This window comes from Balaenoptera ricei, chromosome 19 (assembly GCF_028023285.1).
Source record: "Balaenoptera ricei isolate mBalRic1 chromosome 19, mBalRic1.hap2, whole genome shotgun sequence".
Classification (NCBI taxonomy): domain Eukaryota; kingdom Metazoa; phylum Chordata; class Mammalia; order Artiodactyla; family Balaenopteridae; genus Balaenoptera; species Balaenoptera ricei.
Window position 1 is genome coordinate 11,790,464 of NC_082657.1, and position 15,389 is coordinate 11,805,852.

At 58.8% G+C, this 15,389-nt stretch overlaps 1 protein-coding gene across 5 annotated transcripts in view; it reads right to left on the reverse strand.

The window, feature by feature from the left end:
• GRIK5 (glutamate ionotropic receptor kainate type subunit 5) overlaps positions 1 to 14,894 on the reverse strand; it is a 50,546-nt gene extending 35,652 nt beyond the window's left edge. The window contains exons 1-10 of one of the 5 annotated variants that reach the window (XM_059903905.1): positions 13,930 to 14,893; positions 10,301 to 10,429; positions 9,830 to 9,994; positions 7,405 to 7,502; positions 7,141 to 7,306; positions 4,267 to 4,445; positions 2,526 to 2,579; positions 2,266 to 2,427; positions 565 to 717; positions 96 to 200 (exon numbers count right to left, since the gene is read on the reverse strand). In XM_059903905.1, the coding sequence (XP_059759888.1) occupies positions 96 to 200; positions 565 to 717; positions 2,266 to 2,427; positions 2,526 to 2,579; positions 4,267 to 4,445; positions 7,141 to 7,306; positions 7,405 to 7,502; positions 9,830 to 9,994; positions 10,301 to 10,379 (1,161 nt within the window). In that variant the 5' untranslated portion in view covers positions 10,380 to 10,429; positions 13,930 to 14,893. Of the gene's footprint in view, positions 1 to 95; positions 201 to 564; positions 718 to 2,265; positions 2,428 to 2,525; positions 2,580 to 4,266; positions 4,446 to 7,140; positions 7,307 to 7,404; positions 7,503 to 9,803; positions 9,995 to 10,300; positions 10,430 to 13,929 lie in introns of those variants that run through there. The other 4 variants (XM_059903906.1, XM_059903907.1, XM_059903908.1 and 1 more) reach the window with 4 other exon arrangements.
• Positions 14,895 to 15,389: the final 495 nt, after the last annotated feature.

Genomic DNA, 15,389 nt, shown 5'->3' on the forward strand with positions numbered 1-15,389 from the left:
CTGCCTGAGGAGGCCTCAGCCCTCTGGGCCCCGCCCCGCCCTGCCCCGGCCCCCAGCCCCATCCAGGCTCTGGCATCGTCCCGGGGAATGCTCACCTCACGGTGGCCCTGCCGAGACTTCTCCAGGATGCGCAGGGTGTAGTTGGTCCTCTGCCCTTTGCTGTTGAACTCGACCCGCCCAGTCAGCCCGTCATACTCTACCTAGCAGGGCGGGAGGAGGGCAGAGGGAAGGGTGGCAGGGGCCCAGAGGGGAAGAGACAGAGATGGAGGAGACGAGAGAGAGGGAGAGGGACCAGGAAGGACCACAGTTAAACGAGTAAGACCATGTGCCAGCAAACGAGAGGAGATGGAACAAAGAAGCGGGGCAAGAGAAGCGCAGACAGGCAGAGGAAGGCCGGGAGAGGAGAGACAGACGGGAGAGTGAGGCCCAGGGAGAGCAGGAGGCGGGGGCCGGGGTTGGAGGTGGGGGGACAAGGCAGGGGGGCCTCAGGGTGGACACAGTGAGCACCGCCCCCCCCGGAGGCAGGCTGCAACGCCCCCTCGGCCCTCCCCGCTCCCGGCTCACCATGCGCAGGTAGTTCATGAGGCTGGTCCCGTGGGGCCAAATGTTGGCCGACGTACAGGCCAGCGGCTTCACACCGATCTCCTGGCTGCGGTTCAGCTCCCGGACGGCGCTCACCACCACGTGCACGGCGTCGAACATCAGGGCAGCTGACAGCTGGGGTGTGGGGTTTTGAGGGGGGCAGAGATGGGGAGGGATGGGAAAGATGCAGTTCAGCCAGGGGAGCCCCAAAGCCCCGTGGTGCTACCCCCAAGCCCTGAGACAACTCTCCTCTCTCCAGGAACATAAAACCACGCAGGTCAGGAGCGAGGAGGGTCTTCCAGGGGATCGGAGATGACAGTGGGCAAGACGTGCATGCTGCCCGCGCCGCCAGGGGGGCAGCTCTTCCTGACCGCGTGCGGCCCGTGTCTGTTTGGGGAAGAGCACATCTGAGAGGGTTTGCCGGGACGGCCAGCTGTCACCCTCAGGGGGGATGTTGGTGGGCGCAGGGATCCGCGTGTCTTTGGCTGATGTAGGGTCATGGAGGGTGGGCGGAGACAGCCACAGCCCCTGTCTGAGTGTGTCTGGGGACACATTTATGTGGGTGGGGCTGGACAAACGTGCCTATTTGTCTATATACAGGGTGGGCCTGATGTGCAGGAAGCAGGAGAGCGTAACGGTTATGAGTCCAGGGCTTGGGAGGCTGTGAGCTGGAGGCCCGGCCCTACTGTTTCCTGTAGAGAGCCAAGTCCACACCTCTCTCGGAATCTCAGTTTCCTCCCTTGTAAAGGAAGGGTGATCGTTATCTCTGCCTCCGAGTGCTCATGTGGGGCTCAAGCGAGACAATGCATGCAAAGTGCTCAAAATAGCGCCTGGCACACAGTGAGGGCTCGACACAAACTGGCCACCGAGCGGTGACGGCCAACGTGGGACGTGTGTGTGGGAGAGCGTGTCTTGGCTGGGTGGGGTGAAGGTCTGAATATCCATGTTGGGTAGGTAGGTGCGGGGTGCGGATGGATGCTCCCCTGTCCGTGTACGTGTGCGATGGCCCTGCACGCACGTAGGAGTGTCTCGGTACCTTGGTGTATGGCTAGATGTTTGTGAACAAATACACGTAAATATGCATCTTTTGTATGTTTGCATTTATTCAACATATATTATCAGATACCTACCCTGAGCAGGTGGTTTTAGATGCTGGGGATACAATGGTGAACAAAACAGAAACGCCCGCCCTCATGGAACTTACAACCTAAATATCTGTACATACCTCTAAGCAAAACATAGAGTAAGCCACATGGTGATTAGATAAGCAAAGATAGATGTTATGGAGAAAAATCTGGCAGGGAAGGCGGCTAAATAGTGGGTAGTTTGCCATTTTGTAAACAGGGGGACATTTGAGCAGTAACTTGGAGAGGAGGGAGCGAATTGCTAGTTCCCTGGGGAAGTGCACGCAAAGCAGCAGGAAGAGCAAGTGCAAAGGCCCTGAGGTGCGCATGTGCTGGGGCAGCAGAGGCATCTGGAGGAGACCCATGTGGCTGGAGCGGCTTGGGAGGTGGAGAGGAAGAAAGGGGTCAGACTTAGCTCAGGGCCACGCTGCGAGGCCTCGTGGATGTTCTCAGACAGTGAGTGGGGCACCGGAGGGTTCTGAGCACAACCGGCCAAGGCCTGAAGGGGCCCCGGAAGTGTCTGTGTGCCCGTGTGCCGGGGGAAAGGGTGTGAGCTCACCGCGGGGCCGGGGTAGGTGCTGGCTTCGCAGTTCTCCCTCCAGGACATGTTGAGGCTGCGCACAAACTCAGGATAGAAGGGGTGAGAGGTGTTGAACATGGAGAAGCCCAGGATGTTGGAGGAGTCCTCCACGATCCCGTCCAGGTGCAGGATGGGGAAGTCCTGGGACCGAGAAGAGGGGGTGAGGGAGGGGCTGGGCCCGCGTCAGGGCAGACGCTGCAGAGGGAGATGGGGGCTTCGGGGACTGCAGGGGTACGCACCATGGTGGTGAGGATGTACTTGTAAAACGCTGAGGTCATTCCCAGCTCCGAGGCCTGGAGAACACAGGAGGCAGACACGGGGAGAAGCCGAGAGAGCAAGAGAGATTTAGAGACAGGCCTTCCAAGGAGACACCCCATGAGGAACAGTAAGAGACACCCAGAGACAGAGAGAGACAGGGAAAAGGAGACAAGTGGGGGCAGAGGGAGACCTTGGTCGCTCATGTCCCGCAGGGTGACTAGTGCCCCAGGGGGGATGAAGATTTTGTTGGAGGAGAGAATGACACTCTCAAGTGCCCGCCTCCCTCTTTAGGTCACTTAGAAGACTACCTTCTGGAGACAGGCAAAGGGACACCTCAGAAACAGGGCGGGGGAGGGTAATCTTAACCTTAACCTTAACCTTAACCCCCAGGTTGCCCCAAAGCCAAGTCTGGGCTGCTAATGTGCAGGGCTCAGCCTGGTCACAGGTCAGAAAAACTACCCCCTGCAATTTTTAAAAGCACTTTGCAATGAAAGGCAGCCAATTTAAATCTCAAGATTCGGGAATTCCCTGGCGGTCCAGTGGTTGGGACTCTACGCTTCCACTGCACGGGGCACGGGTTCAATCTCGGGTCGGGGAACTAAGATCTCGCAAGCCATGCAGCGCGGCCAAAAAAAATAAATAAATAATAAATAAATAAAAATAAATAAATCTCAAGATTCGTGTTGTGAGGCCCCTTTCTCACAGTCCTCAAGGAAAACAAAGCTAGAAGACGTCTCCATGCTAGGAGTGCCCAGTTCTGTCCTGCTACCAGCATTAGAACATGAAATGGCACCAGATTGCATTGCCTGTGTGGCAGGAGCTGTTATCACATGGGTTACAGCCCATTCCAGGACAGAAAAACGCAGGCTCGAGAGGAAAGTGACCACCGGTCACTTGGCTCACACAAGAGGGGCTGGGACCCCGGCCCAGGCCTGCATTGTCTGCCTCCAGAGCCCAAAATCTTTGCTCTAAGCCTCAAGAGCCCTGTGGATTCTGTCCACACTCCTTCCTGTTAGCTACGATCGGCAATGATATATGGTTTTAATTTTTTAAAAACTGGAGAAAAATAAATAATACAGATTAGATTATGAGGAAAAATTAAGAGCAGGGAGCAATGAATGATTAGTGAATGTGGGTCACCATTGGATGGCATGAGGAGGGCCCATGGGGAAAGGTCCTGCGCTGGCCCTTCCTGGGTGGTGCCCTTGAGCCAGTCCATTCCCTGCCGGCCCAGAACCCCTGCTTCTTCAACCAAAAAATGGTATCATACCTGCCCTGCCCTGCAGGTTGGGGTGAGAGCCATTGGACCGTCAGGGAAGTCCCGAGAACCAAATTAGAGAAGGCGCGCAAACACCCTGACACAGAGTAGGAGAGGCACTCAGTAAAGATGACAGGGCGCTCCCACTACACCCGCATTTATTCTGGGCCAGGGGCTGTCCCAGCGCTTCCCCACCTTTCACTCATTAACCCTCACGGCACCCCACTGAGGTAGCAAGTATGCACAGAGAGGGAAGGCGACTGTCCAGGGTCCAACCAAGGGTGCAGCCGGCAAGCAGCTGAGCTGAGAGACAAAACTTCCTATTTAGCGTTTGCACGTAGGAAGCGGGGCTCCGGACCGCCACGTGACAACTGAGGCCCGTGGGCCTTGGTTGACTCGTTCTGTCACCCCATGTTTCTGCTCCTGACCCTGTAGGGAAATCAGAGAGGGGGGTGGGGACCCACCTTACGGAGAATGAGGTGGGAAATGGATGCGTTGGCGTCGATGATGATGGTGGACACTTTGTCATCTCGGATCTCCTTGAGCAGCGGCGTGGGGTCCCGGCTGTCATCCAGCATCCTCACCGACAGTGTCTCCTTGGAGATGAGGAAGCCGCGCACCAGTTCCTCCAATCGCAGCAGGCCTGAGGGAGGGGTAGGGCCCTGGGTTAGAGCCCCTCCGTGTGCCTGGAGACGGGGCGGCCGCTCCCTCCTCTCTGGCACGGGGTAGCTGGGGAGAGGACCGGGGCTCGCTCAGGATGTGGGGTGGCAGTTCGGAGTGCAGCTGGCTCTCTTGGGGTGCTGGGCCCAGGGGCCTGATGCTCGGGTCCTCTCAAATTGAAGTCCCAACCGAGACCTCCCCCGATCTCCAGAACGCTGTCTCCTGTCACCTTTCTGCCCCCACCGGGCTGCGTGACAAGCGTCGCACGCTTCACGTGTGCATAGCCGCAATCTGCTCTCCTCACCAAACCACCACACCTCGCCGGGTCAGTGAACAGCCTCCAGCTGGCCAGGCGCTCAGGCCAGAGCCCTTGACGGCAGCCCGGCCCCTGTCTGTCTCTCACGCCCACGGCCAATCCACCCAGGCTCTACTTTCAAAACACACCCCGTGGCACCACGTCCCCGTCCGAGCCGCTGCCATCTCCCGCCTGTGACATCGGCCACGCCTGCCCCCGGAGGGTCTGTTCCCTACACAGCAGCCAGAACTGCTGCTGGAAAGCAGATGTGTCCTCCTCTGTCCCAAACCCTCCAACGGCTTCTCGTTGGGTCAGAGTGAAGGCCAAAGTCCTCACAGCCTCCAAGGCCCTACTCCATCTGCCCACTCACCTCATTATGTCCCTGACCTCATCTCCTCCTCTCTCACTCGCTTGGCTCCGGCCACGCCGGCCTCCTTCTTGTCACACACACACACACGCACACGCACACACACACGTGCCCCATGGCCTCTGCGCTGGCTGTTCCCTCTGCCTGGAACGCTCCTCTCCAGATCCCCACGTTCCAGACCTTTACTCCGATATCACCTCCTCAGTGAGGCCCACGCCAACCATTCTATTTCAAATTGCACCCCCTTACTCCAGCTCTCCCAATTCCCGTCATCCTCCTCTATTTGTCCACAGGACTCACTACTCCTGACCAGACCACGTCTTCTCTATGTCCACTGTCTGGCTCTTCTCATTAGGTTTGACGAGGGCCTGGCTCATGCGCTGCCACATCCCTAATACCAAGAACAATGTCTGGGGACTTCCCTGGTGGCTCAGTGGTTAAGAATCCACCTGCCAATGCACGGGTTCGAGCCCTGGTCCGGGAAGATCTCACATGCCTCGGAGCAACTAAGCCCGTGCACCACAACTACTAGAGCCCATGAGCCACAACTACTGAGCCCATGCGCCACAACTACTGAAGCCCGCGTGCCTAGAGCCCGTGCTCCGCAACAAGAGAAGCCACCGCAATGAGAAGCCTGCGCACCACACGAGTGGCCCCCGTTGGCCACAACTAGAGAAAGCCTGCACACAGCAACGAAGACCCAACACAGCCAAAAATAAATAAATAAAATAAATAAATAAAAAGTAAAAAAAAAAAAAAAAAAAAAATGTCTGGACCATGGCAGGTGTGCAGTGAGTACCTTTTGAAAGAGGACTCCCTCCTGGAGGTGACTAAGCACGGTCCTCTCTCTCTCCAGCGGCACCCACAAGCCCATCAGCCTCCCAGACGTCTCCACTTGAATGTCTCAAAGACACCTCAAACCCAACGTGTGCCCCTGAACTGACTGTCCCTTCCTCCTCGGGCAGGACCTGGTCACCATCCATGACCCCACCCTCTCCCTTCCCTCACAACTCTCCTCAAATCCATTCTGGCCCCTCGGTCCCCGTGCCACCACCTGAGCCTTAACCAGGACCATCCCTCCCCACCTCTAGCCGCTCTCCATGCCACATCTTGTGTCATGGAGTCTCCAAGTCTGCTCTCTATGGTGCAGCCAAAGAGCTCTTCCTGCAACACACTCGTACCTGCCCGGTGTGGGTACTTTCTATGGCCCCCATCGTCTTCAGGAAAAAACATAAGGCCCTCAGTGAGCATGCCCCGTTCCCAGGTCCTGCTTCATTACTCCCACACTGGGAGCATCTCTGAGCCTCCCGGGGCCTCGCCTCTGCCCTGCCCTGCCCTCTGCTTGGTACATGCTCCCTCTCTCCTCTCGCACCTCAACTCCTCCCTACCCTTCAGGTCCAGCTTAGAGGTCCCTTTCTCTGGGAGGCAGGCTCTGAACCTCCCAGACTAGGGTTGGATCACCCCCGCTTAACTCCTGAGAGCTCGCAACACTCCGCATCACAGCTGCTCACCACGGTGTCCCCCAGTGGTCCCCGAGCTCCGGGAAGCCGGGGACCACACCTAGCGTTGTTCACTGCTAAACCACCGGGACCTAGCAGGGGCCCTGCTCCGAGCACGTGCTCAGTCACTATCTGCGGACTAAAGAGTCTCTTTGGGGGCGGGAGTGGGTGGGGAGGGGGGGTGGTCTGTGGAACCAGAGGTCTGGGTTCCTAAAGGGGAAGGGATGGTGGGAACTAGGAGAGCCTGTGTCTGGATCCCCCAGGCCTTAAAATCAGGGGGCCATTCATGACTGTGGGAGACTAGATGTCTTGGGAAGGGGAGTTTGGGGAAATAGAAAACAAGGCATCCAGTTCTCCTCCCTCATGGGACTTCCCTGGCGGTACGGTGGTTAGGACTCTGCACTCTCACTGCCAAGGGCCTGGGTTCAGTCGCTGGTCGGGGAACCTAGGATCCCACAGGCCGGGCGGCGCGTCCAAAAAAGATAAAATAAAATAAAAAACAGTTCTCCTCCCTCACACTCGGCCTTGGCGCAGATGAGGCTGGCCGAGGGGTAGTTGAAGGACTTGAGGATCCGGGAGACCGCCAGGCTGACGTCCTCGTTACTCGGGTACAGGCTGACAGACGCGAAGCGAAGGTACTGAAGGCGGGGCATCTCCTCGGGACCCACCTTGACGTGGGGGATCTGAACAGAGAAGGACCTTTGCTTCCATCCTGCTCCCCCCTCCCCAGCCCTCGCCTCCAGGGACCGCCCCCCACCCCAACCCCGCACTCCCGCCTCACCTCCTTCTCCCCACAGATATGGCTCACGGTGGAGGCCGACGCAGGGCTGGAGGAGGGCCCCAGGACAGACACGACCCCCTTGGGCAGGATCTGACACACTGTGAGGGGTGGGAAGAGACCGCAGATTCAGGGACCCTCTTCCTCCTCTCTGTCCCCGCCCTCAGGGAACTGCCTTGGCCCAGGAGAGAACCCGACACTCCACATGGAGCTGCCTGATGTTGCCCCACCACCTGGGGACCCAGAAGCCCCGTCCCTGACCCAGCCCACCGCAGGAGACAAAAGGGGGGGGCACAAGACAGAAGGAGACAGGGAGACATGGCAACAGAGGGCCGGCTCAGACCAAGAGAGAAACAAAGGAAGAAATGAAGAGGATACACCAAGGACCTCCTTCTGGCTGCAAATCCAGTGTCTGGTTTCTCAGCCTTTGTCTCTCTTAAGCTTTTTAACCACGCACAGCCTAAGGTGCATCCAACACCCCCTCTACCCTGAACCCACAGCCAAGGTCCCCTCTACACTCTACACCCCAAACACCATTCCTCTGTTGCATTTACTTGCTCCTCTTTCTTCCATTTTCTTTCTCCTTAAACATGCGTGCATCTCAAGACTGGGAGGTGGGCGGAAGCCTTGGTTTTTACCTGTCCAGTGCCCATCCCCGTGGCAGAACCCTAACTTTTCCTGAGGGAATCACATGGTTCCCAGAATTGATTGATACCTGACCCAGGATCAAAGGACCACATTGTGCTGGCCACAGGCATCGGTTCAGAGATGGGGACAGGCTCAAACTAGGCCACTGAGAGCCTTCCCCAGGTCCCCTGCTAAAATTATCACTGGGTTTGCTAAACTGGTGAGATGCAAAGTTTTGAGCAGTTGAGGCCATCTTGCCACCAGCTGGGGAGGGTATTCCTGAAAATGAAGCCAATTTAGAGGAAAGTAGGACCCAGAGATGAAGACACAGAGGTTCCTGGAACGTCATTTGAGTGCCTGTATTAAGCCATGCCTGAAACAATCCTGGGATATCATTTGGGTACCTGGATTCAACCAAGCCTGAAATTAATCTTTAGGCCTTTTAGTGACATGAGCTGACATGCCTTTTCCTTAAGGCAGCCTGAGTTGGGTTTCTGCCACCCAACTAAGAGCATCGTAACTAAACGTCTCATCTTCCTCCAAACTTATTCCTTCTGTGCCTTCCATGTTGGTGAGGGTCCCACCATTTACACACACCAAATACCTGGAAATGGTCCTTGCCTTCAGTCTTCCTCCTAATGGCCAATTAGTCACCAAATCCTGTCTCTTTTTTGTCCCCCAATTTTCTCATATCTGTCCGCTTCTCTTCGACCCCTCCTCCCCTGTCCTACTTTAGGGCTGTCAACTCAGGCACGCACCAGTCTCCTCGCCAGCTACCCAAATCTAGCTTCCAGATTCCACTTTCACCAGCTCCCTGTTCCAAACCCATCAACGACTCCCCACTGCCTGCAGGTGAAGGTAGCGTCTTTCAGCCTGACCTGTAGACCTCCTCGAGCTGGCCTGTCAATCTGCCCAGCCTCACCTCCCACTGCCGAGTCACACTCCAGTCCAGAAGTCTCTCACGATCCCCCCAAATACGTCCTGAGTCCAGGTGTTCAGGATGGGTGCAACCCCACATCAAGTTCCTTGGCTCCAAATACTCAGCCCTCCCCTCCGCCCCAGCTCCAGACTACAGGCACATGCCTGGAATACCATCTCCCTCCATACCCTCCAACCCGGTCTCTCATTGTGTTCTGTGCTATACCAGTCAAAAAAGTCCAGGAAACACTGGACCCCATTCTCCCTCTCAGTGATCTCAAACACACGTGAGCATAACAAAGGCTCTGATAAAGGCCTGCAGGAAAGAAATCTGTCTAAAACACCTTTGAAGGCGGCATCTCCCGAAGGTCTATGTCCCCAGCACGTCTGTTCAAGGGACATTCGCGCAGTCTGTGAGCGTTCAGCAGACTCACGCACCCCTACTATAGGGCTGGCTGTGTTCCACGGGGCGTACCTTGAGCAACACCTCTCCCTCTATATCCTGCTCATCTTTCAGAGCTCAGCTTCAGTGTTGTCTTCTCCAGAAGACCTTCGCTGTCCCTGCCCCTGAGGCACCCTGGCCTCGCTGCCTGGGCCCCTCATTACTTAGCTCTGGGGGGTTAAGTGTCCCCAGCCAGCTGTGAAGCTTGTCTTTCAAACGAGGCCCTCAGCTCCCCCAGGGCAGCACGGGGGCTGATGCTCTCCCCACCGCCCCCGGCCCAGCAGCACCATCTCTGGGAAGGAGAAGGCAGTGCAGACAGGAAGAAAGGGGCAGATGGAGCTAGAAGAGAACACGGCAAGCTGAGGCGGCCAGGGCCGAGGAGCAGATGGAGGGCCACCAGCCTGCCCTGCCTCACCCCACGGCCCCTGTGGCCCTGCTCACTGGTGTCCGTGGTCTCGTACTGGCTGTCCCGCTGCAGCTCAAAGATGTCTACTTCCACGCGGGCCTTGGCTGGGACCTCGATGATCCCGTTGATCTGCTCCCGGGCCAGGGCCAGGGCCAGACGTTCACCGCGGCCACACACTGTCTGGTCGTCCAGGATGGCAGCTGAGGGGACACAGGTGTTGGGGACCATACTCCTGGGTCCTGAGGGAGGAAAGGCTGGGCTCCTGGATTCCTTGGCTCTGAGGGAGGGCTGGAGGTGGGGTCAGGGCTCCAGACTCCCGGATCTGAGGTTGGAGAGAGCCGGGATCCGGACTCCTAGGTCCGGGGGAGGAAGGAGCCGGGGGCTGCTGGGCCGAGGCCCAGATCCCTGGGTCCTGAGGGGCTGGCAGGCCCAGGAAAGAGCCCCAGGGAGGGCTCTGGGAGGGTGTGTGAGGAGGCAGGGCCAGCGGGGGCGCTGTAGGGCCTCACCCATGCGCAGTGAGGAGAGCACCTGGCAGCTGGGGCTGGCGAAGGCAACAATCAGCAGCAGCAGAAGCTCAGCCGGCATCTTCCTCCCCTCCTCATGGGGACGCAGCTGCCGCGGCCCCCACTCGCCACCTGCAGGGAGACCCCCCAGCCCACGGGGAGATCGCTGATACGGGGGCCTCTGAGCCCCTTTGGGGACTGCTGGATGGGGTGGTGACCACAGAGCCTGGGACACTGTTGCCGAGCTCTGAAGGGCCCTGCCCTCATTAGAGCTGGCGATACTGAAGGCATCGCTGTAGGGGGAGCTGAGACTCAGAGGAGCACTAGCAGGGAGAAGCCCACAGCACACAGGCACTGAGTGGGAGAGACACTGCTAGAGCCACCAAAATGGGAGGCAGGCATGAAAAGGATCTCAGGTAAGAGCGAATTCCAGGAACCATCTCCACCCCAGGAGGAGACCAGGAAGTGCCACCCCCCCCACCCAGTTCCGCCCCTGTCTCTGGGCAGACAGCTGTTACTAGGCAACAGAAACCGGCTGGAGAGGATGCAGTGGTTGCTAGGCAACCCCATCCCAGGCCTCACTTGCCACCTTCCTGACGTCCCTGGTTCCCACAATCCCACAGGGAGAGAGGCCTGGACATCCGGGGTCTGGAGGGGAGAGTATCCAGGAGTTAGGAAACTTGGGAAGAGAAAGACACATGGAGACACACAGATGGAGTCAGATGGTCAGACCCCAGGCACCTAAGGGACTAAAAAAGAAAAAAGGAAAAAAGAAGGGTAAAGAGAGGGAAGGGGGGAAGCAGACAGACAGAAAGAGGAGAGGCCGGAGGTGGGAGGGATACCAAGAGACTCAGGAAAGGAGAAAGGGAAAATAGGCCAAAATATAAGGGAACAGAAAGATGATATGAAGACAAGAGAATGGGGAGAGCAATGGAGAGAAACAGAGGAGAGTTACAGGAAGATGAGGACAGGACTAGGAAAGAGAAAGAGGGAAGAGAGAGGAAGACAGTGAGACACAGAGATGGAGAGAGAAAGGGCAGGGCAGGGAGAGGAAGAGAGCAGGCAGGCAGAAGAGAGGGAAATCAAGACAGAGGAGGGACACAGAACAGAACAGGAAGACAGAATGGAGAGAGGACACAAACCCACTCGAGATGCCACCAGAGACCTGGATGGGAAGACTGAGTAAAGCAAGGGGTACACTGTCTGCAGAAGCGGGTGCCAAACTGTGCCCCCACACCCTGCACCAGGGAGCTGAAGACTAGGGGCAGACAGTGAGTCTCTGCTCCCCACAACTGCTCCAGGTGCCCTGGGCTTCCGCAGGGTGACCACTGGGCAGGGATGAGTTTGGCCAGATGCATGGTGCTCCCTGGCCAAGGGCCATGCCCCCAAGGGAAGGGACACTTGGGTTTCCATGGGAGGGAGTTACTGAGAGGCCTAGAGTGCTGTGAGGTGAGCCTGGGGGGCTCCCTGCACCCCACTCATGCCCATGGAAGGAGGGCTCAAGCTGGTGAGATGGTAGAACTTGCTAATGGAGACAGAGGCACAGTGCAAAATTCAGATCGTCCCTTGAAGCCAGAAAACCTAGGCCAGGGCCACAAGAGACCCCCCTCAGTCCCTGCTCTGCCACCGACTCCCAGGTGACCTCGAGCAGATCCCTCTCTCTCAGGACCTCTGGGAAAGACAGGCTGGGGATGGGAGGGCCTGCTGGACAGCCTGGGGCCTGTGGACTGTAATCGACATCTAAGGTGAAGGCCTGTCAAGGGTGGAGGAGCAAGGGAAGCAGGGAAAAGCTGGAAGGAGAATTCACAGGGGGAGGGATGTGGACGGCGGGGCTAGGAGAGAGGTGGGAGTGAGGGGGTCATCCTGAGACACGAGGGGCTTCTGGGGGCAAATCAGGGAGCAGAGACTAGAGGATACATAGAAAGACCGAGAATGAGACAGGGGCCAGAAGGGCAGGGACCCACAGGTGGCAGACACAGGTGGGAGCCCAAAGAGACAGTCCAGGGACAGGGCTGGGGGCAGCAGATGGACACAGAGGCACAGGAAGGCACAGACAGAAAAACAGACAGACCAAAAGTAAGTAACTGGGGCTAAATGAGAGAGAAGGACACACAGACATCACCTACAAGTGGGACACCAAAGGGGACAGAGACAACACAGAGAGCGTGAGAGAGGAGGGGCAGGGAATCAGGCCCGAGCCTCACAGGCCCAGGTACTTAGGTAAAGCCAGATAAAGATGGAAACACAGCAGCTGAGTGAGCGGAAAGGGCCCTGCCAGGGCAGGAAGACAGACAAGTGGGCAAGTGAGAGATATCGCAAAGGGGAGAGGGCAAATGAGGTGAGGCAAAACAGCTAACAGGTACAGGAACCGTGGGGAGAAGAGAAATTACAAAACTCTGAAAAGAAGGAGGGCTAGTCGGAAAGAGACAGAGAGAAAAGGTATGTGAGCCACACAGTTTCTCTCGAGAAGAGGAAGGGGCAAGTGGGACAGACACAAGATAGAGAGACAGACTCCCAAACAAGGAGAGAGGAGAAGTGAGAGTCAGGGAGGGAAACTGAGGGAGGAAGAGTGAGTGACCTGGAGGGGCACAGGCAGGAGACAGGACAAGCGCCCACATAAGGGAGGCAAGTCCACACAGAGGTGCATCACTCAGAGCACCTTGGAAGGGGCGGTCATTTCCAGAGCCTGCAAGCCCCAAAGGGAGGGAAGGAATGGGAACCAAAGGCCTGGCAGGGGAATGGAGAAGTGGGAAGAGAGAATGGGGGTGGGGGGGAGATCACCATAGAAAAGACAAAGTGAACCATGGAGGGGGGCAGTGGCTAAGGAGTGAGGGATGGAGGAGACAGGACGAGGAGTGGATCCGGGGGAAGAAAGCAGAAAAGTAAGAGAAGGAAGACGGCCTCCGAGCCCAGAGTTAGAGAGGCAGACAGGGCAGCAGAGGCACAGGCAAAGCAAACAGGGGACAGAGGGCAGTGGAGAGAGGGCTAGACCAGGCATGGGATCCTCCCAAAAGAGAGAGGAGAGACAGGGGAGTTTTGAGAGACAGAGGGAGGAGAGGGAGACGGAGACAGAGATCAGCAGAGACACACCAAGAAAGGGCTGGGCTAACAGCAAGGAGAAACAAGTTGGACAGAGCCAGAGAGAGGCCCAAGAGACACATGAAACGGAGATTCCAAAACGGAGAGACATTTCCAGGAGATAGAGACCGGCTGGGATGGGACGCATGGCAGGCAGAGAGGATGAGGTTCAGAGGAAAGAAGAGCGACTGAAACAGAGTGAGAGAGCAGAGCCGGTCACCGCGGGCCGAGGCCGGAGCAAGCACGGGCGGAGACCAGCCAGGAGTCCCGGAGAGGGAGTGAGACCGCAAGTAAGAGCCAGCCAGCCCCTCAGGAGCCCAGCAGCTGGGGGCTGGGAGGCGAGATGAGCTGGGTACCCAGAGGAAGGGGTGAGGAAAGGCCAAGGGGAAAGGAGGCTGGGAGATGGAGGGCGCAGGGCAGGCCCCTGGTGGGGGAGGGTATTTGCCGTTCCGGGGAGCAGGGGAATGCGGGGGCCCCCCACCAGGCCGCAGTGAGCCCAGCCTTCCAGGACCCAGGCCCGGCCCCAGCCCAACCCCCATCCTGCAGACACTCACGGATCCTGGTGGGACGGAGGGCTGGGCTCCCTCGAGGCCCGAGGAACGACAAGGGGGAGACGCTGTGACGCTGGGCGGTGTGGCTGGGGCGGGGGGAGAGGGCAGTCCACAGGGCCCCCTCCCCCACCTCCGGCAGTGGCCCCCAACTAACCCAAAATGGGGGTGCTCCCGGGGCGCAGGGAGGAAGGACAGGTGGAAGAGGAGAGGGCGGGCCGGGGAGGGGAGGAAGGGGAAAGGAGAAAATGGAGGAGGGAAGGGGAGAGAGGAGAGGGGGAAGGAGCAAATGGAGGGGAAGGAGGGAGGAAAGGAGGGAGGAAGGTGAAAACGCAAGGGAGGGGGCACAGGCAGAGCCGGGGGAGGGGGAAGCCGGCCCAGGCAAGGGCCCCCGCCCCCTCCCCTAGCCGGGCCGGCCTGGGGGGGCCACGGGGGGCGAGGACTGGGTGGAGACAAGGAAGCCGGCCATCGGGAGAAGTGGGGGAGGGGAGGGCTTGGTGGGGGGGAGGGGGCCACCCCTTCCCCCCTCCCCCCTGGAGCCCCGGCCCTGCCCTGGAAGAGGCTAGGGCCTGGGGACCTCAAGCCCTCAGCCCCCGCGGGAAAGCATGCTGGGGGCGGGGAGAGGTGGAGGAGTGGAGGGGCTGGGGAGGACGGAGTGCCGGGAGACCCAGAGAGCGATGAGAGGGCCGGAGAGGTGGAGAGATAGGGAGGAGGGAGAGGAGGAGGAAGGGGAGGATGGAGAGAAGCAGGTGGAAGAGGGAGGCGGAGGAGGGTGGGGTGTCCCGGGGGCACCCAGCGCAGGGCCTCAGCAGGAGGGCCTGGCCATGGACCCCTGGTTCCCTGTGAGGAGCAGCCGCTGGCTCCGGGTCCCCAGCTGGGCCTGCCTTCCAGCTGCTGGCTGCCACCACCGCCGCCGCCACCACCACCACTTCTCCTTCTCCCCTCCGAGGCCGCCGCCTGCCTGCCCGCCTGCCGCCCGCGCTGGGTCCTGGAGCGCAGGGGGGCGGGGGGGAGAGAGATGAGGGAGGGAGGAAAGAAGGGAGGGAGGGAGGGAGACGGGGAGGAGGGCGGGCAGGAGGAAGGGAGGCAGGCAGGCAGAGAGAGAGAGAGAGAGAGAGAGAGAGAGAGAGATCGAGGGAGGGGAGTCGGGGGAGGGGGAGACCGTATTGGTCCGAGCTGGGGGGCCCCCCGCGAGGAGAATGCTGATGAGGGGAAGGCGCTGCATTGGACAGAGGGCCCACCCCCAGCCACCTCCTCCACCACACCATGCCACCGCCCTGCCCAGGCAGCCCTTGGGCACGGGAGTCCACGGAGACACAGCCGAGAGGCAGGGAGACCTGGGGAGAAGGCCATGGAGCTGGGGGAGAGGGCTACAGAGATGAAGAAAAATGCAGAGAAACAGCAAGACAGCCATCAAGAGCCACAGAGGTGGACCAAGGTCCACAAACCCCACAAGGATAAGGACA